Source organism: Dromiciops gliroides, chromosome 1, assembly GCF_019393635.1.
Source record: "Dromiciops gliroides isolate mDroGli1 chromosome 1, mDroGli1.pri, whole genome shotgun sequence".
Lineage (NCBI taxonomy): Eukaryota > Metazoa > Chordata > Mammalia > Microbiotheria > Microbiotheriidae > Dromiciops > Dromiciops gliroides.
In genome coordinates this window covers 214026168-214041288 of record NC_057861.1, presented here as the reverse complement: position 1 = coordinate 214041288, position 15121 = coordinate 214026168, and the positions used below count along the sequence as shown (strand labels likewise).

The following is a 15121-nucleotide window of genomic DNA, read 5'->3' as shown; positions in this document are numbered from 1 at the left end:
CTTTATATTATTGGAAACAAATTAAATTAATTCTGCAAGTTACCTTAAAGCACTATATTAACATAAAATCATAATAATCATCATCTCTATGATGTGAATGTTGAGAAAATGTAAATATTTTAATAATGGTTAATAAAACATTATATTGTATATCAGATTTGTCTTAGAGTCAACCAATTATACCTATATTTTCCAAATTGTATTCTCTTCTCTAGTTAAGAATGGTTCCTCTTTGTTTCTGTTTTTGTATCACTTCAGGCTGTTTTGGGGTTTTTTGGATGTTTATACATGCCAATAAAAACCTGCCCCTAATTGTCTACCCTAATTTTTGATTAAAATAACTTGAAACTGTCAGTTTCAATAATGATTAAAACATTTGATGGGAGTGGCAAGGTGAGAGAAAGGATTAGATTTGGAGTATAGGGATCTGTGTTCAAAAATTGACTCTGCTCCTGTTTACATAAATGGTCTTCTGCAAGTTATTCATCTTCTCTAGTGATCAGTTTTCTCATTGGAAAAACAATAAAATTGGGATAGAATATCTTCAAATGTCTTCAAAGTCCCTCCCTGCTCTCAATCTAATTATAAGAGTCTATGAATTAAGTATAGTGCTAACTCAATGCACTCCTGTCCACTTATGACCACTTTATATATACTCATCACAGTTATATGTATCCATATAGTTTTATCTAGACGGTGTCTTTTTTCTAGAATTTAAATAGTAAGATCCTTGAGAATCTGGAATGTCTGTTATGCACTATGTAGTAAAAGAAGACTAATTGGTCTTCTTGTTGTTCTGTCATCTACAACTCTTTGTGACCCCATTTGGTTGTTTTCTATTTCACTTTTTTTTTAAGATACTGGAGTGATTTGCCATTTCCTCCAGCTCATTTTACAGATAAGGAAATAGAGGTAAATAGGGTTAATTGACTTGCCCCGGTTACATATGTAGTGTTTGAGTCCAGATTCAGCCTTAGCCCTCTATCCACTGTACCAGCTAGTTGCCCACTGGTCTGCTAGTCAAAAGAAATGAATTTTCTTTCCACCACCTCTCTGAAACTAAGTTATTACATTTGTAAAATTAATAGATTGGATGAGGGATCATTTCTTATTTTACTTTAGAATTTCAAGACACTTATTGGAAACTCCATGATAATCCACAAATGTAATGCACAGAATAAGTACCCAATATCTACATAGTTCTCTCTGTGTATATATGTATATACATATATGTGTGTGTCATCTACATATATAATAATGTTAAGGATAGAAAAATAAAATCCTTGCATAAATTCTGGGATTTGGCATTAATAAATCCTTAATTTGTTTTTTTTATTAATTAATTAATTAATTAATTTTTAACAAGAATTAATTAATTTATTTGTTTTGTTTTGTTTTAGCAGGGCAATGAGGGTAAAGTGACTTGCCTAGGATCACACAACTAGTAAATGTCCAGTGTGTGAGGCCAGATTTGAACTCAGGACCCCTTGAATTCAGGGCCGGTGCTTTATCCACTGCACCATCTAGCTGCCCCCCTTATTTGTTTATCCATACAAACAATTTTGGTATCATTCTTGAATATATGGTTAAATTGGAAAAGATTTAATTACTTGAATTTCAGTATCCCATCCAAAACTTTGGATCGGGTTCATTACAATAATGGTAACAATTTCAAAATATCAAAATGCTACTGAATTAGGTATTTGTTGAATGGTTTTTATTGTTTATTTGAAAGCCTCATATACAAATATAATTCTGAGTTTGATATTTATTTGGAATTATTATATTTGCTATTTTAAAATAAAAAAAACATTTCCATGTTCTTACCCTGTAAAGATTTTTAATTGAAAATTTCAAAAGATTTTCCTATTGCCAAAGGCAATGATGAAACATACATTATGCTCAATGTATTTCAAAAATAGTACTGTCATTAAAATATAGTTTCATGTAATCCTGCAAAGAAGAAAGAAAAAATAATCATACATTGTAATTTTACTGAGGCCAGAGACTATATTTTATCTATACTTTGCATATCTCCCAATTATTAAGCACACACTACTCTTTATTTTCAAGGCAAGGAGGGTTAAATGACTTGCCTAGGGTCACACAGCTAGTATGTGTCAAGTGTCCTGAGATCAGATTTGAACTCAGGTCCTTGAGACTCCAGGGCTGGTGCCTTACCCACTGCACCACCTAGCAACTCCTCACACACACTACTTTCAATGAGGGACTGATGTCGCATCATACCAAGGAACATATTTGAGATAAATAATTTTTTGATAGCATAATTTTTTTTTCAGATTTCAATGGTTTTGAAAAAAAGCAAGGAAAAGGAAAGACACAAAGCAAGCAAGAAAGAAGATAGGTTGACATTTTCATGAGGTGATTTTACAAGTGGGCTTTAGGAGGCTCAAGCAATGCTGCCGGCATTAGATGCAATCCTGCGCCACAAGTTAGCATACTCCTTGGCAAAAGGCCGCATGATGGCTGAACCTTTCATCTTGCCTTTATTGTTTACTATGACCCCTGCATTGTCTTCAAAGTATAGGAACACACCATCTTTTCTCCAGTATGACTTCTGTTGCCTTATTACAACTGTGGTATGAACCTTCTTCCAGAGCTCTGGTTTCCCCTTTTTGACTGTGGCTATTACCATGTCACCCATACCAGCTGTAGGAAGCCTGTTCAATCTTCCCTTAATTCCCTTCACAGAGGTGATGTACAGGTTCTTGGCACCTGTATTATCAGTGCAATTGATCACAGTTCCCACTGGGAGACCCAATGAAATTAGGAACTTGGCTCCAGAAGACCCACCACGTCCTTGCTTAGACATCTTGGTTCCCGGAAAGGACGAAAGTGCCATAATTTTATTTTTGGAAAGTTTGTGCTATCAAAATTGGGAAATCATAAATTAACTATGCTTAAAGTCTCCAGCTTCTCATGGCATTTTACTTCTCTCTCACTTTCCTTACCAAACCAGTTTGTCTTATCCAGTCAATGCTTTATTTTTTTTCTATAATATTTCCAATTTTTGCTTCCTAATCTATGTTCTCACTGCCAGATCTCTTTACAGGCCCTGCTTACCAAATCTGGACCAGAGCAGTAACTTTCCCAGTAATCTCTACCATTTCTAAATTCACTCCAGATGCTACTACTGCAAAAAAAAAAAACAAAAAAAACAAAACAAACTGCTCAGCTCATTGGTTTATGTCACTCCTTTTCTCTTCAACTCTCCAATGATTCTCTTTTGCCCAATTCATAAAGGGAAATTTCTTTAATATGGTAGGTAAGGCCTTTTAAACTAGGGCAAATTGTCTCTGTTGTATCTACTACTCATTCACTCGAATAAATCACTTAACCTTTCTGGGTTTCATTTTCCACATCTGTACAATATGATCAGACTAGAAGATCTCATGTTCCATTATTTTATAACACTACTTAACTGGTCTTAACTCACTTTATTCTCCATTACATATTATGTTTCAGCAAAACTAACTCTTGCTAAAGCCCCAAACTCTACATATCTGCCATGCTTTCCCACATGCCTTTCTTGGACCTTTCTTTTCATTACTGCCTATTAAAATTCCGCTCATTCATCAAAACCCCCTCAAGTAAACTTAAAAAAAAATTATGCTTCAATCTGTATTCAGATGCCATCAGTTCTTTCTCTGGAGATGGATCACATTTTTCATCATAAGTCCTTCAGAATCATCTCGGATCATTGTATTTCTGAGAACAGCAAAGTCATTCACAGCTGGTCATAGTACAATATTGCTGTTACTTTGTGTACAGTAAATTTAACTTTGTATCAGCTCACATTACTCTTTATGGGTTTTTCTGAGAGCATCCTGCTTATCATTTCTTATAGCACAATAGTATTCTATCATAATCACATCCAGCAATTTGTACAGCCATTCCCCAATTGAGGGGCATCCCATCAATTTCTAATTCTTTGCACCAGAAAAGAGCTGCCATAAATATTTTTGTACACATAGGTCATTTAAATTTTGGGTTTTTATCTCTTTCATTGAATGGCCATTTTCCCCCCTGAAGGACTATACTAAGTTTTCCTGGGTAGGTAATTCTTAGTTTTAATCCCAATTCCTTTGCCTCCAGAATATTATATGCCAAGCCCTCTGATCCTTTAATGTGGAAGTTTCTAAAATTGTATTATCCTGACTATGACTCCACAAAACTTGAATTATTTCTTTCTGGCTGCTTGCAATATTTCTCCCTTGACTTTGTAGTTCAGGAATTTGGCTATAATATTCCTGGGAGTTTTCATTTTGGGATCACTTTCAGGAAGAGATTGGTGGATTCTTTCAATTTCTAGTATGTCTTCTGGATCTAGAATATCAGGCCAATTTTCCCTGACAATTTCTTGAAAGATGATGTCTAGGCTCTTTTTTTTTTTTTGGTTGGGCAAGAGGGGTTAAGTGACTTGTCCAGGGTCACACAGTTAGTAACTGTCAAGTATCTGAGGAAGGATTTGAACTCAGATCCTCCTGAATCTAGAGCCAGTGCTTTATGCACTGTGCAACCTAGCTGCCCCTAGGCTCTTTTCTTTTTCTTTTTTTTTTGATCATGGTTTTCAGGTAGTTCAATAATTTTCAAATTAACTCTCCTGGATCTATTTTCCAAGTCAGTTGTTTTTACATTGAGATATTTAACATTGTCTTCTATTCTTTCATTCTTTTGGTTTTCCTTTACTGTTTATTTCTTATAAGGTTATTAGCTTTCATTTGCTCAATACTAATTTTTAAGGAGTTATTTTCTTTAGAGAGTTTTTGTACCTCCTTTTCCATTTGACCAATTTGGCTTTTCAAGGCATTCTTTTTCCATTGGCTTTTTGCACCTCTTTTACCATTTAACCTAGTTTGGCTTTTAAGGTGTTATTTCCTTCAGTATTTTTTTTGTCTCCTTTACTAGGCTGTTGACTTTTTTCGTGATTTTCTTGCATCACTCTCATTTCTCTTTCTCTCTCTCTTTTTTTGAAATTAATTTTTATTTATTTATTTATTTTTAGCTGTGCAATGACGGTTAAGTGACTTGCCCAGTGTCACACAGCTAGCAAGTGTCAAGTGTCTGAGGCCTGTTTTGAACTCAGATCCTCCTGAATCCAGGGCTGGTACTTTATCCACTGCATCACCTAGCTGTCCTTCATTGCTGTTTTAATGTTTTCCTCTACCTTTCTCACTTTATTTTCAAAATCATTTTTCAGTGCTTCTCTAATCTTAGACCAATTCATGTTTTTCCTGGAAGCTTTGGATGTAGGAGCTTTGACTTTGCTATTTTCTTCTAAAGGTGTATTATGACCTTCCTTGTCACCATAAAAACTTTCTAGGGTCAGCATTTTTTTGTTTGCTCATTTTCCCACCATATTACTTTATTTTTTTAATTTTTTTATTTTTTTTTAAGTGAGGCAATTGGGGTTAAGTGACTTGCCCAGGGTCACACAGCTAGTAAGTGTTAAGTGTCTGAGGCCAGATTTGAACTCAGGTACTCCTGACTCCAGGGCCGGTGCTCTATCCACTGCGCCATCTAGCTGCCCCCATATTACTTTATTTTTAACTCTTTGTTAAAGTGGGGTTCTGTTTCCATGGTGGAGGGCACACTATCCCAAGTTTCAGGGGGTTTGTGCAGCTGTTTTCAGAGATAATTCTAGGAATTTGTAAGTCCTTAGTTCTTCCAAGGTGTTATGATTTAAGGAGAGGTATGTCTACTACTATTTGTCATGTACTATACTCTGGTCTGCAAACAATCACAGCCCTGCTTTTCTGTCCTAGAACTATGAACAGCATTCTGCTCCACTCTGGCTATAAACTCTGGTGTTTTGGGGGTCCTCCCTTGCCTGGGACCTCCAGGGAAGACTGTGACCTGGATCTGAATATGGGCAAAACAACAGAGACCTTCTCAGTGATAGCAAAGAGATCCCTGTAATCTCCTTCTGGCCAGTTGTTTGACCCCCTTACCTTCTGTGGGCTAAAATTTTCAGAAGCAGTTGTTTTTTCTTCAGAGGCTCTTGAGGCCTGCTCCTCATTTTCTAGGGCTAGAATCAGTGCTGGAGCAGCCTGTGCTGGAATGATCTCCACTCTAACCCAATACAACAGACCTTTCCTTCTGACTTTCTATGTTGTCTTTGGCTGGAAAATTATTTCACCCTGTCCTTTTGTGGGTTATATTGCTTCAGGAATTGTCTTTTACATTATTTGAAGGTATTTGCAAGGGTCTTAGGGAGAGCTCAGGCAAGTCACTGCCTTTCCTCTGCCATCTCCAGCCATGTTTGCCACATGGTATACATCTAAGTTATACAGTGGATAGAGTCCAAAATATTGACTCACAAAGACTTTAGTTTGAATCTTGCATCAGATATTTATTGGCTATATAACCCTCATCAAGTCAGTTAATTTTTCTTGGCTCTTCTCAGTTTCCTCATCTGTAAAGTGAGGATAATAATAGTATATATCTTATATGGGTATTGTGAGGATATAATGAATTAAGCTATGTAAAATTATTTGTATGCCTTATATTATTATTATCATAATCATTATTGAGGACATATTAATTATATTATTGATGTTATATATTACCATCATCATCAAAATAATCTCTTAAGCAATGCTGGTAGTTATTGAGAAAGTCCACATACTTTATTATAATGGAATGGTATTCAAAGAAGCCATTCAAGATAAGGTAGCATTTGAATATTGGAAATCAAGAGAAAATGTCTTCTAACAAAAACTTCAAGTGTCGATACATTTTATAGGTACTGTGATATAGTGAAAACAAAGGATTGTCCCTGGATTTTGAGGATAATAATATCATAAATCTAGTCCTCAAGACATCACAGAGGCCCTGTATCTCAAATACTTTATTTTTCTCATAAGGAAACTGAAAACCTGGCTATACCATCTGTTATATGATCTTGGAAAATATGTGTGTGTGTATGCATATATATGTGTGTGTGTGTATGTACGTGTGTATGTATATCACATTTAAAACTAAATGTGTGTGGTTGCCTTAAATTAGAAGCCTTAGCACCAGTCTTTGGGCATTAACCATTTATTAAAGCATACCAGGTATTATTAAAAAGAGAACATGTGGAGTTCAGAAAGTTAAGAAAAGGACTATCTAGAGTAGAGATCCAGCATGATCTTGTTCTTCTTCCTCAAGTCCTCTACCACTATGCCTGCTTCAGCCACAAACTGCTAGAGCAAATTGCATGTGGAAGCTTTTTATAGATCTAGAGGGGAGGTGGTCCTTATACACTGCTTCAAGCTGATTGGTTAGCATCATGCAAATCTATTGTTTCACTGGACTTGAGGGTGGTCTTGTGTTGATGTCATAGTCCACAGCCTCTGAGAACACTCCCTCTTGGGACTCAGGCAGGTGTGGTTTTAATCAAGGCAACTTTAAATGAGTTAATCAGCAGAGTAAGTCAGTCTCACTTAATTCAATCAGTCTAGATTAATCTCCTCTGGTTTGGGCCTTTGGGTGTTGCCAAAAAGCCCATTATATCTTACAATGTATCTAAACACACATATATTTGGAATTCAGTTCTCTGATTTGTAAAATGTGGAAGGTGAGGTAGATGACCACAAAAGTCCCATCTATTAAATTCTATAATACATATGTGACCAAATTAAAAAGGAATCTAAAGTTTGAGGTATTCCAGTGGTTTGTATCCCTCTCAGAATTGTCTGTGAATAATATGACTGATACTACTGGCTGTTTTCTTCTTATAGGGCAATATAAACTGGTGGGGATTACACCCCCCAAAACCCCTGCATCTTTGGGATTTTGGATTTCACTGTATTCCTAGAGATATTTTTACTGGACACATTTCACCCACATTTAATTTACATTCTACACCTTTAATCTTTCTAAATATTACTATTTTACCAAGGTTAATTTATCCATGAAAAAAGATACTTGTCAGTTATTAAGAAGTATAACAATACAAAAGAAGTTGGGAAACTAAATTGCTCCCTTGATAATATTTTAGATTAATCTATTACCTTCATTATCAAAGGAGAAATCGTTTTGAATTAAGTGCTGCCAACCATTACAGAAAATTTCTTCTCTGAAATTGTTTGATTTAAAGTTTCAATTATCTTTTTGCAGAAAACCTAGGCAATGACCTCAAGTAGAAAATTTTAAACATGCAGTGAAATAGGGAAGTGTTTTAGTATTTCCAGATTAAAATGCCAAGTGAATACTTTAAAATATAACATTAATGAAAGCATGATTCTTGGTAAATTTCTTCTCTAAATTTGAGCTCACATTGTAAACAATAGGAAAGCTTTGACTGCAAATAATCTTAAAGGATGGCTTTTATACAAAAGAAAACTTGAAGGAAGACTTTAAACCCATCTGAGTATCATTTCCTATTTTCTCTTTTCTGCTGTTATTTCAGTTATATATGTTGCATTTTGTTGTTGCTAAGTTAATTTGTTTTATCTTTTGCTATGTTTTTGAAGTATATCACCTCCCTATTGTAGGTAGATAAAGAAGGCATGTTGTAAAAGTAGCTTGACACCTGCCCCTTCTAAAATGAACAAACTAAAAATCAAAATAAAAAGAGGTAAATTTGGTAAATGCATCTCATTTCAAATTCAGCTGGATCTAATCCTCCTCAAGGCTTGGTATATTTCTATGTTGATGTGTGTTCAAAACACAACATTGACTCAACTCAACAATTGGGAGATTGGTTGACTCATCTAATGTAGTAAGAATGATATTCAAGTGCTATTTTCTTCTGATAGTTGTTATCCCAGGCTTAAAATCATTTCTTTCTAAATGCTCTTTTGCAACCACACAGTAAAAATATGTTATCTATTGAACAGAAAATATTACTGCCATTCAGAAAAAAAATTTGCATGTAAATATGTAATTATGAAAGCAAGGGAAAGGCTTTCCCCTTAATTGTATAAAGTTGTTCTGTATGCATGATAAAAACACTGGAGACATTTAAGGAAGGTTTACACAGCCCTAGGAAAATATGAAGTGGAGCAATTATCCAGTGAATAAGATCAAGATACAGTCAAACTAATTTTACAGGTTTTCCTCTTTTCCTCCTTCCCTCCCTCCCTTCCTTCTCCTCTCCCTTCCCCCTTTCCACCCTCCCTCCCTTTTTTCTTCCCTATGTACTTCCTTTCCTTCCCCTCTCACTCTCTTTTATTCTGCAACAACACCTGGATTCCTGGTTGTTTTCGGGGAAAAAATTGCATCATGTTTGCCTATATTAAGATTTTTGTATCACTACCAGTGAAAAACTCTCTTCTTGGATTTGGCTATGCTTTTCTTTTTTTCCCTTTTTATTTTTATTTATTTTTATTTTTTATTTTTTTTTAGTGAGGCAATTGGGGTCAAGTGACTTGCCCAGGGTCGCACAGCCAGTAAGTGTTGTGTCTGAGGCTGGATCCAAACTCAGGACCTCCTGAATCCAGGGCCAGTGCTCTATCCACTGCGCCATCTAGCTGCCCCTCCCTTTTAATTTTTTTAAATCATAAAAGTATTTTATTATTTTCCAGTTACATATAAAGATAATTTTCAACATTTATTTTCATAAGATTTTTAGTTCCAAATTTTTCTCCCTGCCTCCCTTCCCCCACCCCAAGACAGAAAGCAATCTGACATACATTATATATGTACAATCACATTAAACATATTTATCCATTAGGCATTTTGTGAAAGAAGAATTAGAACACAAGGGAAAACCTCAAAAAAGAAAATAAAAAACAAAAATTAGATACAGAATAGTTCAATCAGCATTCAGAATACACAGTTCCTTTATCTCAATGTGGAAAACATTTTCCATCATGAGTTCTTTGGAATTTTCTTGGATCATTGAGAAGAGCTAAGTCTATCACAGTTGATCATCCCACAGTGTTGCTGTTATTGTGTACAATGATCTTATGGTTCTGTTAACTTCACTCAGCATCAGTCCACTTAAGACTTTCCAGGTTTTTCTGAAATCTGCCTACTCATCATTTCTAACAGCACAAAATATTACATTACATTTATATACTACAACTTGTTTATCCATTCCCCAATTTATGGGCATCCCCTCAACCACAAAGAGAGCCGCTATAAATATTTTTATACATGTGAGTCCCTTCCCTTTTTTTATGATCACTTTGGGATACAGATTGAGTAGTGATATTACTGGGTCAAAACATATGCACAGTCCCATAACCCTTTGGGCATAGTTCCAAATGACTCTCCAGAATGGTTGGTTCAGTTCACAAATCCACCAACAATGCATTATTGTTCCAATTTTTCCACAGCTTCCTTTTTTGCCAGTCTTCTAGGTGTGAGTTAGTACCTCAGAGTTGTTTTAATTTGCATTTCTTTAATCAATAGAGATTTAGCAGGGCAGCTAGGTGGAGCAGTGGATAGAGCACCGGCCCTGGAGTCAGGAGGACCTGAGTTCAAATCTGGCCTCAGATACTTGACACTTACTAGCTGTGTGACCTTGGGCAAGTCACTTAACCCCAGTTGCCCCGCAAAAAAAAAAATTGTGATTTAGAACATTTTTTCATATTACAATAGATATATGCTTTTATTTTCAAGTGAATTTAAATCTATTGCAGAATGATTGCCTTTTTTCCCCCTATTCATTTTGGAATGTTTTGTTGTTCATAGATCATTCACAAATATATCTTTTAATTTTACTTTTAACATTTATAATTCTACCATTGTTTTCTATCCAATAAAATAAGTAGGGAAATTAGATTATTTAAAAATAATAAAAATTATTTTTCTTTGCAAAGATCTAATAATATGTTATAAATTTATATTTACAATATCATAAATAATATTTCCTAGGGAGAAAACCAACAGCATAATAGTGGTAATAAAACTTAGAAGTTCACTGAATTTCCAAAAATCTCATAATAGCAATTAAATTAAATAGTTATTAATGATTCTACTATGGTGGTCTTTTTTTTCCCTTAGAATGAGCACTTTTCCTTTTCTGGAATTATGGTCTGTTTAAAAATTGTAGAAACACTCTGCTACTTGCTACTATACCAGTGAATACTAGTGAAGTCTCCTGAGCTGCCTTAAAAGAAGGGGAATCAGAGTTCTGGGATTGGAGATGAGGATGGGGGTTGGCAATTAACACCCAGAAGAGTGTGAAAGCATGGACCCAGAAAAGAGATGTCATGTCAAATGCAGGAGAGAGACAATGCGGAGGGCAAAGGCTAATAATAAACTGCACAAACTTTTTTGTAGGTCTCATTTTTGTTACATATAAATTAAGGGGGGTAAATTAGATAATTTCTTAGGTACCTTCCAGCAGTAAATCTATGTTGATTCTTTTGTTTCCCCCCAAGAATCTTGTCACTATGGTGATTATTGCTCTAGAAATTTAATGCAATTTACACTGAAATTACATTCAATGAACATTGTATCCATTAGAAGCAAGCAAGACTAATAGAAAATGGAAACTATATATAAAAATACATATTAAATTAAACTTATTTTGAAGCTGACGTTTTTCTTATATTCAACAGTAAGTTCTTAAGGATTTCCTTCTCTTTTCTTGATTTTTAAACTTTTACTTTGAAAAATTCTGGTTATTTAAGCCATTTTCTACCCTGAGATGAACAGGGTTATGTATGTATAACATCTTTCCATAGGTTAATAATTTTTTTTAAATAGAAATAAATTGGAGATTGGCTATGTATTAAATTATGATGCCTGGTTCTATATCATGAGGATGTGTTTAATGTCAGTTTAGACAAGACCCTGGCATTAGGATATATAAGTCCAAGTCAAACCATCTTGTTTGGGAGACAAAACAGTTGATGTCTTTTTAAAAAATCATATATCATAAAAGTATTTTATTATTTCTAGTTACATGTAAATATATAATTATGAAAGCAACATTTCTTTTCCTAAGATTTCTAGTTTCAAATTTTTTTCCCTCCCTCTGCTCCCTCCCCTCTCCCCAAGACATCAAGTAATCTGCTATAGGTTATATATGTACAATCACATTAAACACATTTGTACATTAGTCATGCTGTGAAAGAAGAATCAGAGCAAAAGGGAAAAATCTCAAAAAAGAAAAACAAAAAAAGTAGAAATAGTGTGGTTCAACCTGCATCTAGATTCCACAGTTCTTTTTTTCTAGATTTGAAGAGCATTTTCTATCATGAGTCCTTTGGAACTATCTTGAACCATTGTATTGCTGAGAAGAGTCAACTCTATCACAGTTGATCAACACACAATGTTGTTGATAAACAGTTGATGTATTGAGTCACTTAAGAGATGCCAAAAGAAATTGTAAAAAAGCATGTAATGTTAAAAGTATCCATGCTGTGCATTTTCTTATTAATCTTTCATTTAAATTTGCTTCTAAATCCTTAGATGTGTGGGTCGTGAGGATCTGTTTAGTTTTCTAGCATCTGTCTTTGCACACCACAATTACTGTGGATGAAAGTAAAAAGTCAACATTTACAAATGTAAATGTAAACATGCTCATAACTATGCCTTTAAAAGGATATCTAACATGCATTGCTGATTATTCTCTACATACAATACCCATAATATAAATTGCATAATAACAAATGCAACAGAGGCAGCTAGGTGGCGCAGTGGATAGAGCACTGGCCCTGGAGTCAGGAGTACCTGAGTTCAAATCCGGCCTCAGATACTTAACACTTACTAGCTCTGTGACCTTGGGCAAGTCACTTAACCCCAATTGCCTCACTAAAAAAAAAATAAATAAATAACAAATGCAACAAATATGTGCCTTTGCTACTGTAGCAGTGTTGGTAGCCAGCATCACCAATTTTGCTTCTCCATATTTAGTGTTTCTAGTATTTTTGAGTCTCATTTTGTATTTATGATAATTTCCATGGCTCACTTATAGTTATTGACTGAGGTGATAGGATTCAGAATGGAAAGGAGTGTGAGTGTTTTTCCCCAAACTAAAAAGACTAAACAGTAGATTCTGACCTCATGGTTGCACATTGCTTGGGGAAAATATAAATGCATTTTAGTTCTAATTTAGCTAGCAGACAGTGCTGAGGAACTTCCATTAAGATAGTCAAGTGAGAAGTGATCAGTTTTGTGTACATTATAATTAGGGCAGTGGATCTAACTCAATAACTTCATTTAGCATACCCTCTATATGCTTTCCTACATGTCTTTATTTCAAAAGAACAATAATAACCAGAAAGTGGTGGTAGTATTATCAGGGATAGGAGTGGGAAATAGATGACAGTGATAGACTTGAAAATGACAATGTCAGCAAAAGCATTTGTAGCAGCAAAACATAATGATGAAATCTCCAAGGCTTAGTGGGAGTGAGAAATTGGGTGATGCCAAAATTCATGCCTGTGAGTGGACATATTTAGGCAGTGAACGAGCATAGATATACCATGCAATCCCTCAGGAAAAGAGCTAGTGCTTGATTGATATAGACTATCCAGAAACATAAATTGATTAGTAATTTACATATAAGATTACAGAAGCTGTTTCAGGACAAGGGGGAAAGAGTTCTGGGGATGAATTTGGGTGGGGAGGATGGGAATAAACAGATCCAAAGAAGAGATATCATGTCAAATATGTGTGCATGTGTGTGTGTGTGTGTTTGGGGGGAACAATATGGAAGACAAAGATGAATAAAGAACTGTATAATCAGGGACATAGGAAAATTCTTACTCTGTTATAACATGTACTTGATTGGCTGTAATAATTGGTATTTCTAGGAGTGGAGTCCTACAGGAAGTGGGGAGCAATGAAGAAAGATCTACAAGGAAATAATATAGAAACCACTTAGAAGAGGCCATCCAAAACTAGTATCTTAAAAGTTTTTTTATTTTTTAAGTAATGCAGAAAGTAAATAAGGAATAAAGTATAATGACAATTAACCAAAGAATAAATTGAAGGGGAGGAAAAAGGGAGAGAATTTTACTCAAATTAAATGAGAAAAAAGAAGTAAAATTAAATACATAGTAAAAGTAAGAAATAGAAAAGGAGATAATGAGTTTAACAATATTCCAAAATTATGGGGAAAGGCAACAGGAAGTGCATATTAAATATAAGAGAAAGAGAACTGGTATGAATAAGACTAACATAACAGATTAAACTGAAATAACTAAAGATACAAAGTACCTTGTTAAGAAAGGAAGATAGAAAAAACTGTATTAGTTGACCCAAAAGAACAATGTAAAAGACTCAAAGAGGAAAATATAAACCCAAATTTTATTACTGCAAATTTAAATTTTCCCTCCTGTGTTACAGAGCTTTCCTGCTGACCTTCTAAGTCATCTTTGCCTGGAAAATTATTTCTTCCTATCCTTTTGTGGGTTCTGCTACTCCAGCTATTGTTTTTTTTGGCATTATTTAATGAGTTTAGAGGGGCTTTGAAGAGAGCTCAGGCAAATTGCAGCCTTTTCTCCACTTTGACTCTCTCTTCTTATCTAAAATTTTATTCACTTCCTTGATCTCTTTCTTATTTATTTTTGGTTAGAGTTATCTAGTTCTAACAGGGGACAATTAAAGTTCCCCCCACTAGTAAAGTACTATTATCTATTTCCACCTATATTTAAAAATTTAGATGTTATAGTATTTGGTACATATATTTAGTATTTATATCATTTAATTTTCATTATCAAAGTGTAGTTATGCTATTTATGTCTTTTTATTAAGTTTATTTTAGCCATAACTTTGTCTGAGATCATGTTTGCTACTCTTGCCTTTTTTGCATCAGCTGAAGCATAATAAGTTTTACTCCAACCCTGAAAAAAAAATTAGTGGATCAAACAATGCAATATAATGCAAAATAGTAGCAGATTGAATAATATATTTTTTAGTGAGTTAATTGATGGCTTGCTAAATTTCTTTCTCTAAAATTGTATTATTTCAACATTTTACTTCCTCTTCTGTTAATCTAGGCAATTTATATTTTTGTAAATATCCATCCAGTTCACTTAGATTATCAGATTTATTGATAGAGTTGGGCAAAATAGCTCCTAATCATTGCTTTAATTTCCTCATTGGTGGGGAATTTCCCCTTTTCATTATTTGATACAGTAATTTGTTTTTTTTTTCTTTCTTTTTAAAATCAAATTAACCAAAGGTTTATCTTTTTATTATTATTTGTTCA

The 15121-nt window shown here is 34.3% G+C and overlaps 1 protein-coding gene across 1 annotated transcript; it reads right to left on the bottom strand.

The window, feature by feature from the left end:
- Positions 1 to 2410: 2410 nt before the first annotated feature.
- On the bottom strand, positions 2411 to 2836 carry LOC122735598 (60S ribosomal protein L23-like). Its single transcript, XM_043977287.1, has one exon. It carries the CDS (start codon positions 2831 to 2833, stop codon positions 2411 to 2413), a length of 423 nt encoding a protein of 140 aa, XP_043833222.1. The 5' UTR covers positions 2834 to 2836.
- Positions 2837 to 15121: the final 12285 nt, after the last annotated feature.

Bases quoted from the DNA above. Each gene is read 5' to 3' on its own strand.
- LOC122735598 (XM_043977287.1), bottom strand. From the start codon at position 2,833: ATGTCTAAGCAAGGACGTGGTGGGTCTTCTGGAGCCAAGTTCCTAATT.